The sequence below is a fragment of the Pocillopora damicornis genome, chromosome 11 (genome assembly GCF_964200805.1).
Source record: "Pocillopora damicornis chromosome 11, jaPocDami1.2, whole genome shotgun sequence".
Classification (NCBI taxonomy): Eukaryota; Metazoa; Cnidaria; class Anthozoa; order Scleractinia; family Pocilloporidae; genus Pocillopora; species Pocillopora damicornis.
The window spans coordinates 20,356,916-20,370,843 of NC_142680.1; the positions used below are offsets into that span (position 1 = coordinate 20,356,916).

The window sequence follows — 13,928 nt, forward strand, 5'->3', positions numbered from 1 at the left end:
ATTATCATGATTAGATCAATTCATAATCTAAGAAAAGATATGCGCGCGCAGGATCATACTCACGTTTGTTATTATAAGAAAGTGTAAGGAACAAAATTGAAGCAAGAACGGTTAGTGTAAAGTTCTCTTTCAGGTTCACCGTTTTGCTGAAATTATATGCTAAAGGGAAAAAGGAATATTGAATGAAAAATAAAAGAAAACATAGACTTTTAAAATATCAGATAGAAAGGGTCGCTTTATTTCCAGTTTGAACAGCGAGAATATTTCCAATTTATTATCGGGCCTAGAAATAGCAGTATATCTAAATATACTGCTTATTACTTAACTTAAAAAAAAGTCGCAGTCGAGTTCCTTTATTGTTTTGAAAACAGTAATATAGCTGATGTCTTAATTTTTGCCAAGGGATATGACTTTAGTTTTAATTTGTACTTGAAGTAAATTTTACTGATTGAAGTAAACAGCTAATAGCGGCCAATTTAAACACAGCGGTCAAACACTGCGCATGCACGTGTTTTGAAACGCATGTATTATGTGAAGTGAAGAAGGAAAGGTTAAATTCCTAACTATTCCAAACTGAATGCGTGACACAGTTGAATGAGGGATTTCGGAGAAAGCTTAAATCTTGGTCTTATTTTATAGTGAGATATCTCAACTTATTTTTAACGCAGACACCTTGTTCCGGCGATGAAGGCAAATTACAGAACCTTTCTTCTACCTTTGTCAGCACGGCCAAGCTTACGACTTCATCACGCCGCCAAGCAAAGTGTAAAAAAAATTACGAGAGTGCAAACTAGATCAACAATGTGTATAATTCTAGGCTTTAGAAACTTTGAGCTTTCCTAAGAAACAGCAAAAAACTACGCATTATTTAGATTCTCAATGTTGACCAGAGCAAATTATCCATCTAAAAGCGCATGCGTTATCATTTGACCGCTGTCTTGCCCATCTCTTACTGTTTAGTAGTCAAGTTGTAGTCGCTATTCGGAATAATTAAAGAAGAGAAAAGTGGGAAGGAGAAGTTCCAGGAAAAGAACTTCTTCACAAGAATCAGATAAGTTGTTGCATTTTTTTAATAATGAAGGCACTCGTGTGGTTTGCTTCTCAGCTATTTCCCCATCGTTGAATAAAATAACGGATCAAAAGTTAAAATGAATAACGTAGAGTCGAAAGAAAGTAACTGACATCAATAATTGACACCAGAACGAGAGCCTTTCAATACAAAATCTTAAATCGTATTCTCTACACCAATAAAATCCTATATAAAATGAATTTGGTTCCTTCTCCGATGTGTACCTTTTGTGGAGATCACGAAGAAACTCTTGAGCATCTTCTAATCAGCTGTACCTACACTAAAAACTTTTGGCTTTCGGTTATTTCTTGGTTAAATACTTACAATATGAAAATTGATAAGCTTGATGAGGTAACAATCCTCTTTGGTATTTCCGATAATATCCCTGGGAATTGTTTGTTAAATCACATAATCATTCTTGGAAAATATACCATTTATTCATGTCGTTGTAAAAATATCAAGCCGTCTGTATTTTTACTGAAGGCTAAAACATCTGAAACTCGGAAGTTTGAATTTTTGATTGCAAAAAAGAATAAAAAAGAATCTATTCATTATAAAAAATGGGAAAACATGTTAGTGTAATTCAATAGATGAGTATCGGGTATTAACAGTTATAGACGCAGTTGTATATACAGTCGTTCTACCAAAAAAGGAATTTGATGTAGATTAGTATTTGTACAAATTAGGCTTATATTATTATATAACCACAACATAAATTAAATCTAGCCGACTGTGAATGTAATGTAATGTAGTATTTCGTAATTAGTGTTAGTGAGTAGCGTAAGCGTTAGTGTAATTAACTTTGTATTTGTTTGTATTACTCTAGTATTTGTGCTTTAAGTGAAAATAAAAAAAAATGTTAAAAAAAAAAAAAAGGAAGAAAGTAAATATGTTACGAAATTAATAATTTAGTATTTTCATAACAGAGGCACCCAAAGGTTCTCGGGAAAATTGGTTTTTTTACCCAACATAAATTTTTTTTTTTGCGACTGTCAGTTAGGACGCAAGGGAAACGCCGAAGACAGAATTATGTCCCCAACAAATTTAAGTAGCGGTGGAAGTCACACGAAATCATTTCATGAACTGCTATGCTCTCCCTCTTTGATGGGTGGGCTTCAACAACAACTATCAATTTGCTTCGTAGCGGTTGACATTCTCCTCTCCATTACAGCATTTTTTGGAAATTCTCTCATCCTTGTTTCCCTTTGCAAAGAATCTTCCCTACATCCGCCGTCCAAACTCCTGTATCGTTGTCTGGCAACCACTGATCTGTTAGTTGGTCTTATTACCCAGCCTCACATGGCTCTACATTGGATGTCCGCGTCTCAAGAACACTGGAGCCTTTGTCGATACGCAAGGGACGCAGTCGACATCACAGGCTATGTATTTATTTTAGTGTCTTTGATGACGATGACAGCCATAAGCGTGGACAGACTTCTCGCCCTGTTGTTGGGACTGAGATACAAACAAATTGTAACTTTGAAGCGCATGTATATTATTGTAACTACCTTTTGGGTTTTTAACCTTGTGGCCTCTTTAAGTGGATTTTTTGATCACCGTGTAACTTATTTGTACAGCAGCCTAGTTATATCATTTTGCCTGGTAATATCACTCGCATCGTACACAAAGATTTTTTGCACTCTCAGATATCATCAAGCACAAGTGGGAGATCAACAACAGCCGAGCCAGACAAATGCACTGAACATGGCGCGATTTAGAAAGGCAGTATACAGTGCACTGTGGGTACAGTTAGCATTAGTAGTTTGTTATGCACCAATATGTACAGTGTCAATTGTGATCGCTTATACTAAAAAATATTCATTACTCTTAGTCGTCACACGGAAAGTAGCATTTATTTTACTTTTCTTTAACTCGACGTTAAACCCGTTTCTTTATTGCTGGAAGATAAGTGAAGTGAGACAAGCAGTGAAGCAGACAATTAAAGAAGCATTTTGCTGAGTTAGGTTGTCCTCGAGTTCTTCAGACTTTTAAAGCAGAATCCTTAAGTCACGATTATTATTTGAGAGAAGTCGTCAGATAAGTTATTGGATAAAAATAAATAAGTGGCTCAATAGAATAGTTGCGCAGGCTGTTGTAAAAAGCTGCGAGGATCTTCTAATTTCATGTTGTCGATAGTCTTTATATCTCTGACAACAATCTAACTACAGATTAGGTAACCCTAACTTTGTGTTTTCAAAAATAAGGTTTCTTGCCGCTATGCTAAAATACAAGATGTCATAATCGAAGAAAATATATGCAAATATTTTACTTTCATGTTTTCTCCTCTTAGCAATATGAAGGCACCAGATAAAACTTCAAAGAGTAGTTTAAGAGATATATTTAAGGCCGATGTTGTTTGTTACGGATAAAACTATTTCAACTAGTTTTCCTATAATTAAAAGAAAGCGCCTGACGTTGATGTTGACGCCATATTGCCAAAAGAGGCGGTCCAGTTTTAGTCTTGAATTTGTTTTGTTATTAGAAAAATATCCGTAAAGCTCATGTGAAGAAGTTTCTGTTACTTGTATATTTAACTGAAGGTTACAAAAGTATATGAAATAAAATTGACCATCTCTGTTTGTTACAAAATTTTTTTTACAGACCGATCGATGTTCTGAAATTATATTGCTATCTTGCTTTGCTTTTGTTTTGTTTCTAATTTTGTCGGAAACGTAACGGAGATAAAAAAACCACAAAATGTTACCAATCACACAGTTAAATTGATATATCTCAAAACAAGTTTGCATCTGTGGCCTTACATCCTCAAACTTATTCAATTCGCTTTGAAGCCATAATATTGAGTGCCTTCTCCCAAGCTAAATAAAGCGGGATTGTTTGTTGCAACAAGAAATATTGTTGCTAATCACACAGTTAAGTTTAAATATCTTAAAATAAGTTTGCATCTGTGGCCTTACATTAATTTTAATCGTTATATGCATTCAAATTGCTGGACTGTTTGTAATGAATTTGACATCCTCAAATTTATTCAGTTCGCATTGAAGCCATAATATTGAGTGCCTTCTCGCAAGCTAAATAAAGTGGGATTGTTTGTTGCAACACGAAAAAAAACACGGAAATAATTTTAAAGATGTCTTTGAATAGTTGTCTCTTATTACTATTTCATACGTGATGTATATTACAAGTTAAGCACAAAAAAAAGCTTTTTGACACAGCAAACAATTTTCTGACGTATTTCAAACGTGTAAACAATATTGAGTAGGTTTTTATTTGAGATGTTATGTAGGAAAAAGGGTTTCAGGGATCGTTCTTGTACAATTGGAGTTAACTAAAATGAAATATTTCTCTGGTTGCTATCACAGATTAACTCATGACAAGAATATTGTCAACTTTTGAAATATTTGATATATCCAGTTTAATGCTGACTGTGTTTTCTTCAAGTTCTATTGATCCTATGTTTACCAACCCGGGTGATTAACTGTTCCTAACTTTCGCTTCTTTTTCCTTGAACTCGTTCCATGACGCTTTTTAGGAATTCAGAATTCACCACAATACAGGGATAATCTTTGCACTTAATCACCGGCCCAAAAGAATGAGAGTATATTTAAATATACCGCTTAAACCGCTCATGCTGTCATTCAAAAACTGACAAAGGAGAGATTCACTATCATATCGTCAAACAGAAACATTACTGACCCATGTCTGTGTGCTTGCTAAAGGAATTAACTTTAAAAGAAGAAAAATTGTAGATCGAAGATGACAAATGTATAGTTGAATTAAAAATTGGCATCAAACGAAAAGAAATGATTATTTTGGTAGCCGATGGAACCCCGGGATTAAAACGATACCAAGCGCGTGGCACCATCATGGCTGGTGCAAAACAATGGTTTCTCCGCCTCCTTTGTTTTCAGTTAACGCCTACTTTTCTTATCTTGTTGACCAAAGGGATGAAGAAAGGAAATTACATCATAGGAAGAAATAGGCAAAATAAGCAAAACAGTTTTTGTTTAAAAAAATACCATTATAACTTTCCTGATGAAAGGAAAAAAGGTTGGTAGAGAACAAATTTAAAAAAATGGTTTGGCGCGCGGCATGACATCTTGATACGGTTTTGTTTTTAAGATAAGTGCGGAGACGCAAAACAAAACGGAAAGAAAAAAGCACGTCTTTACAAATCAGCTCAAACATTTAAAAATACGTTTGTATCTGTGACCAAAATTTAAATTTGAATTGTTTGATGTATTCGCAGATTGTCTCCAATCGAACTTTCCTAAGATCAAGTAAAATCGCCAGCTTGAATTTTTTATTTCCAATTCTTCATGGCTACTAATGATACAAGTCTGAACTTCACACGAATGATTTGGACACCAGGTTAGCACTATATAAGTGAAAGTTGATCCAAGTAAAAGGAGATTGTTCGTCGTTCTTTTAAAAGAATAATACTACAAATGTCTCTCCATTGTCTACTTATTGCCATTTTATACCTGAGGCACTTCAAAGGTTCAATAATTGGACACAACAGACAATTTTCTGATGATTTTAAATGAGCTAACGCTGATGTATGAGGTGTCATTGATCGTGGCTGGTTGTGGGCTGTTAAGACGACATATTACTCATTGCAATCTTAGATAGCCTACAACAAATTTCATAAGAATTGGAAAACAGACGAAAACAATTGAAGAACTCCTATGCTCTCCTTCTTAAACGGGGGGCATCAATCAGCATCAGTTTCATGCCTGAGGCATCCCACAGCTACAGATTTCTGACGCATTTTAAATGATTGAAAGCCAGTGAGGAAGTCTTAATTTTTTTTTAAAGGAAGGTTTCAGTTAGACGAAATATTCCTCGTTGCAAGAACAGAGGAAACGAATGCAGAATTATGTCGACAACAAATTTCACCAGAGGTGGAACACTGACAAAAACAATTGAAGAACTGCTATGCTCCCCCTCTTTGGTGGGTGGGCTTCAACCAGCATCTTTCGCATCAGTCAACATTCTCCTCTCCATCACAACATTTCTTAGCAATTCTCTTATCCTTGTTGCCCTTCACAAGGAATCTGCCCTCCATGCGCCGTCCAAACTCTTGTATCGTTGTCTGGCAACAACTGATCTGTTGGATGGTCTTATTGCTCAGCCTCTCTATGTTACCTGTTGGATGTCCGTGGTTCACGAACACTGGACTCTTTGTTATTACGCAGAGATAGCAGCCTACATCATAGGCTCAGCATTATGTGGAGTTTCTTTGTTGACGATGGCGGCAATAAGCGTGGACAGACTTCTCGCCCTATTGGCAGGGCTGAGATACAAATACAATACTCATCACAATTAGGCATCGCATTGGCAATGGAAGTTATCTTAGTTTTCTTTAACTTGACGTTAAAACCTTTTCTCTATTGCTGGAAGATTACTAAAGCGAGACGAGCAATGAAGCAGACAATCCGACATGCACTTTGCTGTCCATGGAGTTAGACCATCCTCGAGTTATACACCATCGCATAAATACTTTTAGCGCAAAGCTGACCGATAGAGAACGCTCGTCGCTTAAATTTTTGCTCGAGGTCTGTCGATAATATTTTTTGCTAGTCACGTAAAACAAAATAAAGGAAAGGTAATGGAAACACAAACCAAAATTTTTAAAAAGTATTTTACATGCTACCAAACTTTACTTTGCATGCATCAATTATTAATTAAAGGAAAGATATACTTGCACAAGAGAATATATAATCTCTTACAATCTCATGACGTAACTTATACTCTTATGAATGCTATAAGAAAGCGAAAGAAATAATGGCTTTATCCACTTGTTTGGTAGATGAGTTGCATCAACCAACAATTTTTTTCTCTGCGGTTTACATTCTCCTCTGTATCACAGCATCTCCTGACAACTCTCTTGTCCTTGTTATAAAAAGTTGTAAACGTAATTTTTTTTTCATCAGAAAAATATCCATAATGCTTATGAATGTTTTAAAATGTAATTGATGATGGTGTAATAAAACAAACATTGTGTAAGTGGGTGCATGGATTTAAATCAAAACTTTCCTTTTCTTTTTGAATTCTTTTTAAAACCTTTAACTTTCCGAGATTAAACGTTATACTTTATCTTCTCCGCTCAACTAAAGGTGAATTTCTACGTGCCTGAGAGGACGGCGTTTAAAATAATTGTGAAATGCTAATAGTATCAAAGATGTCTGTCTGTACGTTTGACTCTTAAAGCTAATTTGTTCCTATTCTGGTGACTTTTCTTAATGAACTTTCATTGATAGGGAGCTAATCAAGTCTCCATATCATCTGTGTGAAACTAATACTTCAATCATTATCAGCCTCGACAAACTGAAATTACGAAGATCAAGCTGGCAACTTTGAATGATGTAAAAAAAAATTGGACTCGTGAAATCTCCATATGCATCAAACCATGAAAACGTGAATGGATTCAAATATTAAAAAGAAGCTTGAATCTGAGGGATTGTTTATCGCATTTTGATTGAGAAAAACTGATATTACAGATGTCTCTATTTTTTCCTTTTACTGCTATTTCATCCGTGAGCCACCCCACATGTTCCAACGGTCGATCAGCTGAAAAAAGGTTGTTTTCCGCCCCATAAAAATGATATCACAGTTGTCTCTCTGTTTGCCTTTTGCTGCTATTTCATACAAGAGGCTCATCACAGGTTCCGGATGAAAAGAAATCAACTCTTTGGCACAACAAACAATTTGCTTACGTATGAATGTTGTGCCGCGTAGCACTGGGAACACAAATGGTGAAACAGAGAATTAACTCTGAAGTGTAAATTAAAGTGCTATTTAAACCCATGAATAACCCACCGGGCGTTAGCCCTAATAAAGGGAAACAGGGAACCACACGAGGCAAAGAAAAAATCTTCGATTCCCACCGAGGTCAAAAGATTTTTTCTTTGCCTCGTGTGGTTCCCTGTTTCCCTTTATTAGGGCTAACGCCCGGTGGGTTATTCATGGGTTTAAATAGCACTTTAATTTACACTTCAGAGTTAATTCTCTGTTTCACCATTTGTGTTCCCAGTGCTACGCGGCACAACATTCATATATACCCTTACTTTCTCTTCGCCGCGATTCACCATCCTAAATCGTCCCCGACTTTCTCTGTGCGACCTCGTAGCTCAGTCGGCAGAGTAACGGTAGATCAAATCCGGAGGTCGTGGGTTCGATTCCCACCGAGGTCAAAAGATTTTTTCTTTGCCTCGTGTGGTTCCCTGTTTCCCTTTATTAGGGCTAACGCCCGGTGGGTTATTCATGGGTTTAAATAGCACTTTAATTTACACTTCAGAGTTAATTCTCTGTTTCACCAATTTGCTTACGTACTTTGAATGAGCAAACGCTGATAAGGACGTCTTTATGTGTTTATTGAAGGAAGTTTCAGTCATCGTCGCTCGGCGTATGATGTCTAAACGAAATATTTCTTGTTGCCAGTTACCTCAGTACAAGAAAGAAGAAACGAATACAGAGCAATGTCGACAACAAAGTTCACTAGCGGTGGAACACAAACGAAAACATTTGAAGAACTGCTAGGCACCCTAAGATTACATCAAAGATTTACTGTGGGTGAAGTTAGCAGTAGTTGTTTGTTTTGCACCATCCTTCATAGTAAAACGCATTCATCGCATTAGGTCATCCACTGGGTAAAATGCCAAATTTTAGTGTCATTTAAGTAAAATTAAACAACTATTAAACCCAAAGACAAATTTAAGCCATGTTTACTAAACTTAAACGTGACTTAAAAATGTACCTTTGTTTAGGCGAGGTTTAAGCATTCTTAAATGCAAATTAAATCGACATTGAGATTTAAGCTATGTTTAAGTCATTTTAACCGTACTTAAATCCTTTGAAGGATTTAGGGTTACTTTAAACCACCTTAAATCTAACGTTAAACCTATTGGGGAGATTTAAGGTCTAGTTAAAGGAGCCTTAAATACAACATTAAATTTATCATAATATTTATGCCGTGTTTAAGGACCTTAAAAACACATCAAATCTTTTGGTGTACACCAAGTCTACTTTATTGACATAATCTCTCACCAGAACCAGAAACCATACGAGAGCAGCCTCCAGCAACCTTCAATGAATTAATCATAGATTAATATTAATATTATGTATTTAGTAAAGCCACAATATTTCACGCTACTGATTTTATTGCTTTTTCAATTCTTTGGGTAATGAAACTGTGTTTGTTGATTGTGAACAAGAGACTTGATTTCTTGTGTTGGAAACTGTTTCACTGAAGGAAGGTGGTTGCACAGGGAATTTGACTAACCTGAGCAAATAAGGTACATTTCTTCAAAACCATATAATTTTAGTATATACCAAACCAGTGGACAGTGTTTTTTGCATGCTCTGATTGGCTACTCAAACTCAGGATAGTACATGCATGTGCTATCCACTTCCCAGCTTAAGCTGAAGTGTGAAAAACTTTTTTTTGCAGTGTTCTGAGATATAAATTTATAATTCTTTTATCTCACTGGTTTGGTATATACTTCACAGCTCATTAAATATCCACCACCACTAAGGGGAATAATATTTATTGTTAATATATTAAAAACAACAACGACATGTGAATGTAGATTGATGTTAATAACTGGCTGGTAAAATAATGGCACGGCGTGGAATAGGGCAAACTGCCATGAGTTTTACATTGTCAAGAGTTAAATAAGCTCCAGCAAAAAGACTGTGTATCCTATAAACAGGCAAAAAGTAGCTTGATGCTCTAGGTTCAAAGTTATTTGCGTCCCACACACAAAGGGTATTAAAACTTCCCAAGCATTGGTTTTGCTGAACAAGGAAACCGGGGTTTCTGAGCATGAAGTTAACAGCTCTGAACTGCAAACGTCACCAGACATCTCTAACTGAACGTTGAAAAGCGCGCGTTTGTATCGAGGACGCGGTATGTCTCGTCCCCAGAGTGAGGCCGAGATCCTTATGCGCATGACAAATACCGTATGAACGCCAATCAAATGTCTAAAACTATAATCGCGGGATATTTGATCTTTCACTGTCGTTCGTTCACTCGGTCGAGTTTCGTTTCGTTGCGGGCACGTGTTTGGATTCTTCCTCGATAGGATGATGGCTGCAAACGATCCAGTTCAAGAGAGACAGCTTGTTCTTATGGAAAGAATGAGTAGAAGGATTGATTCGATTCTCGAAGGGCAAAAGAAACTAGAAGATACGAATGCAGTCCTTCGGCAAGAAAATGCAAAGCTGAAGAACCAACTTGCGAGTCTGGAAGGGCAGGCAAAGAAGAAAGGCAACAAACGTTCTAAAAGCTCTCGCAGAGAATCAAATGTTGTGATTCCAAATGACTTAAGGGTAAATATTCTTTAATTACTTTAAGGATATAAATTTTTTCAACTTTAGTACCGTTAAGTTGTGTTTGAGAGTTTCAGTTGCGGTGTATCAGAAGCATAAAACGTGTCTTCAAAGACACCGCCATTCCGCCATCGCGCGTGTTCTGTGTTAACTTAAAGCACAATATGTGTAGATGTTGGTTCTAGTGCTTATCACAAAGTTGGAACATCCTTGTGCTGAATTCTTGTGCCTATTTTGCAAGCATTTAGCAAAAATACTGTTTACCCAGTTTAAAATTCCACTGTGTACTGTTTACCCAAAAACCCTGCTGACCCTGATTAAAGAAATAAACAAGTTTGTGGTTTGAATTGACTTTTGACATATGATGTTCTTCCATATTATCTTCCAGAAACGGTTTCGGTTCATCTACAAAAAGATGGTAGAAAAAAAAGTGACACAAGGTTTCATCATTGATGAGGAGTATGTTATTTTTTTACCATACATAAGATGATGTATTTAAATAGCAAGGCACTAAGAGAGATGGCATGCAAGATATTAGAATTAAAACTTTACCACCAAGAACTAAATATCTCTCTGACCAGCTTCTTCTAAGGGACTGTTAGTTATCTGTTTTGAGGCCAGTGTTTAGAGTCTGGGGCCAGTGTAAAATATTCAAATTGGGAGTAGGAGGTGGTAAACTTTTAGAATCTGTTATTTCAACTATTATGTTGCTGATAGATTAATACATGCAAATTTTTGTTTTGAGAAATCTTTTCCCTCCAGGAACCAGAAATCCTAATGTCAGTTTGAAGGTGTAAAAAGCATGTAGCTTCTGCACTGTACCAGCAGTGATTAGAAAATTGTCCCTCTTGTATAACTGCTTTACTTGAATTATTATTTCCTTTTTTGGCTGAATAATAATAATAATATTATTATAACTGCCTCTGGCTATTGTTTAAAACAAAAATAACATTCTCATTTTTATTACAGTCCACAGTCAGAGAGAAACTAGAGTATTTTTACAAAAGTGAAAGAAGTACTGAAAAAAGAGCATGGAGGAGAAAGCTGCCTATGGACTGACTTACAAATGGAAGGTATTACATTACAGGAATCAAGTTTTAATGTTGTGTGCAAGTTAGAACAAGAAACATTTACCTTGTGCAAAATCAAACAAATTTTCTGAAATATGTTGGACAGAAAACTTAAAAACTAAGAGGGAAAACACAATATTACCATCATTAATTCTTTTAATTAATATATATCCATAAGCTGATGTTACATATACACATAGACTTGTCATTGTATTGTAATTTTAGGATATCATGCAGCGATAATAATTATTGTTTTTAACTCAACAGCTCAGTTTTATCGGTACTTCAAAACAACTAAAGAAAGAGAGCAGAGGATAAGAAAAGGGAAAAATGAAGAGCATACAGAAAAGTGCAAAAGGAGCAGGCGTTTGCTAAATGTAAGGACTAGCTAAGTTGTCTTGCTTTTGCCATGCTAAACCTATATTCAAGAATAAATTTTCAAGATAGTGCGGCTGAAGCATGGCTTCTGAATCAAACGTTTCAATTCAGTTTGACAACAAGTGTTGTTTAATACTGTGGCAAATTTGTGCATGGCATTGTACCACAATACAATGTGGGATAATATACAGCAACAAAAAATGAAACAATGCCATGCACAAATTTGTCATACACTGTAAGTAGGACTGGTATGTTTACAACTGGTGTACAAATACACATTAATTAGGAAAGTCAACCTTGCTGGTAGTTAACCAAATAACATGGGTTTGCTTTAATTTAGTACTGTTTTGTAGCATGAATTTTTTTCTGGGAGTTCTATTTTTTGCTGATTGTTATTTTCATATTTTATATTTTTGTGGGATATCATTTTGAGTTAGAAAAGTATTTCTATTTGACAATAAATTATATGTTTCATAGATATAATTTGGTCTGGTTATTAACTAAATAATGACTAAATTGTTGCTTTTTGTTCCATTAGAAACTGGAAAGGCGTCAGTCATCCTATGAGATGCTACAAGCTTCTATGACACCAAAAGAAAAACAGTATTATAGTGAAATCCTTTACATTGATTATATGAGTAGAAAAGAATCAGATTATGAGGAGCAAGAAGATTTCATTACTGGTGAAAAAGAAAAGAAACTGGCAAGATATGTAACCAAGAAGCTATCATGGGAAAGAACAAGCTTGACAAATGCAAAAGCCAGGCTAGACAGAACCTACAAAAATAATTTGACCCCCCATGCCAGGGCAATGGCTAAGCCAAGGAGTGTTGGTGGCATGTCAGAGAGGCCTGCACCTGCTGGCCCACTTTGGGCTGTCAGGCAGATAAACAAAGAGTCGTGATTGAAAAAATACTTAACACTTTTTTTACTTTTTATTCATTTATTTATTATGTATTTAATGGCAAACTGAAGTAATTGTTTTGTTAGAACAAATTATTGTCATCTAGATCACAGGGATAGTTTCTTCCAAGTATTGTTAAATTTATTGACTTATGATGGGGAAAATTTGTTCCTGTCAAGCATAAATAAGCTAGGTATGTGTGACATTTTAACCCTTTAACTCCCAAGATCTGATTGATAACTATCCTCTCTAGCTGCTACATATTTCCCTGTAACTTAGTTATGAGAATCTGGTGTGATATCAAGACAAAGACCTATACCTGATAAGTTTGAGAATTCTCATTATCTCTTTGCTGGATAAGTTCAAGATATTTTAGGGAGAAGTTACTTGTTAATCACTCCTGGGAGTTAAAGGGTTAATTACAAATAGGCAGTAGCTTTAAGAATGTGTACCAGTGAATTTAAAATAAAAGAAACTTGAAACATATATTGTTTAGTGTGATATGTGACCTGGTGGGTGGCAGTTTAGTAATGAAACAACAAAACAATAATATTTCACTGATTTCACAAATTTGATTCAAAACTAAAATAAGCAACAAATTTTGAGCAGATTAATTTGCATTAAATGGTACTTTGACAACATTAAAAAATGTTTGAGCTCTGTTTACTTCAATTAAACAGTACTTAAACATACAGGAATGTTTTGGACACATTTAATGTGCACTTAAACCTGCATTAAGTTTTAGCCTTAAGATAGTATAAGCCAGGTTTAAGTCCAACTTAAATCTAGGTATAAGTGACTTAAACATCAACTTAAACTTATTAAACCTGAGTTTAAGACAGGATTAATCCATGTTTAAGGACACCTAAATATATCTTTTCTCCATGTGATCCTAAGGGGAATAACCGTTGTCTTGATTTATTTCAACTCGACGTTAAACCCGTTTCTTTACCGCTGGAAGATAAGGGAAGAAAGACAAGCAATGAAGCAGACAATCAGACAAGCACTTTGCTGTCCATGGAGTTAGACCATCTTACTCACAGCGGTCAAACACTGTGCATGCACGTGTTTTGAAAAGAATAGGAGGGATTTGCAAACGCGTGTATTACGTGAAGTAAAGAAGGAAAGGTTAAATTCCTAACTTTTCCAAATTGAATGCGTAATACAGTTGAAAGAGGGTTTTCTGAGAAAGCTTAAATCTTGGTCTTATTTTATG

The 13,928-nt window shown here is 35.6% G+C and overlaps 3 protein-coding genes across 3 annotated transcripts; all 3 read left to right on the top strand.

The window, feature by feature from the left end:
* The first annotated feature begins 1,582 nt into the window (after window positions 1-1,582).
* LOC149038101 (melanocyte-stimulating hormone receptor-like) lies at window positions 1,583-3,655 on the top strand. Its single transcript, XM_089187162.1, has one exon. It carries the CDS (start codon window positions 2,099-2,101, stop codon window positions 3,026-3,028), a length of 930 nt encoding a protein of 309 aa, XP_089043288.1. The 5' UTR covers window positions 1,583-2,098; the 3' UTR covers window positions 3,029-3,655.
* A 6,459-nt stretch (window positions 3,656-10,114) lies between these two features.
* LOC149038102 (uncharacterized) lies at window positions 10,115-10,918 on the top strand. Its single transcript, XM_089187172.1, has 2 exons — window positions 10,115-10,360; window positions 10,749-10,918. Exons 1-2 carry the CDS (start codon window positions 10,115-10,117, stop codon window positions 10,848-10,850), a joined length of 348 nt encoding a protein of 115 aa, XP_089043298.1. The 3' UTR covers window positions 10,851-10,918.
* Window positions 10,354-13,198, top strand: LOC149038103 (uncharacterized). Its single transcript, XM_089187170.1, has 4 exons — window positions 10,354-10,819; window positions 11,330-11,433; window positions 11,698-11,807; window positions 12,347-13,198. The coding sequence occupies exons 2-4, from the start codon at window positions 11,427-11,429 to the stop codon at window positions 12,710-12,712; spliced, it is 483 nt and encodes a 160-aa protein (XP_089043296.1). The 5' UTR covers window positions 10,354-10,819; window positions 11,330-11,426; the 3' UTR covers window positions 12,713-13,198.
* The last annotated feature ends 730 nt before the right edge of the window (window positions 13,199-13,928 follow it).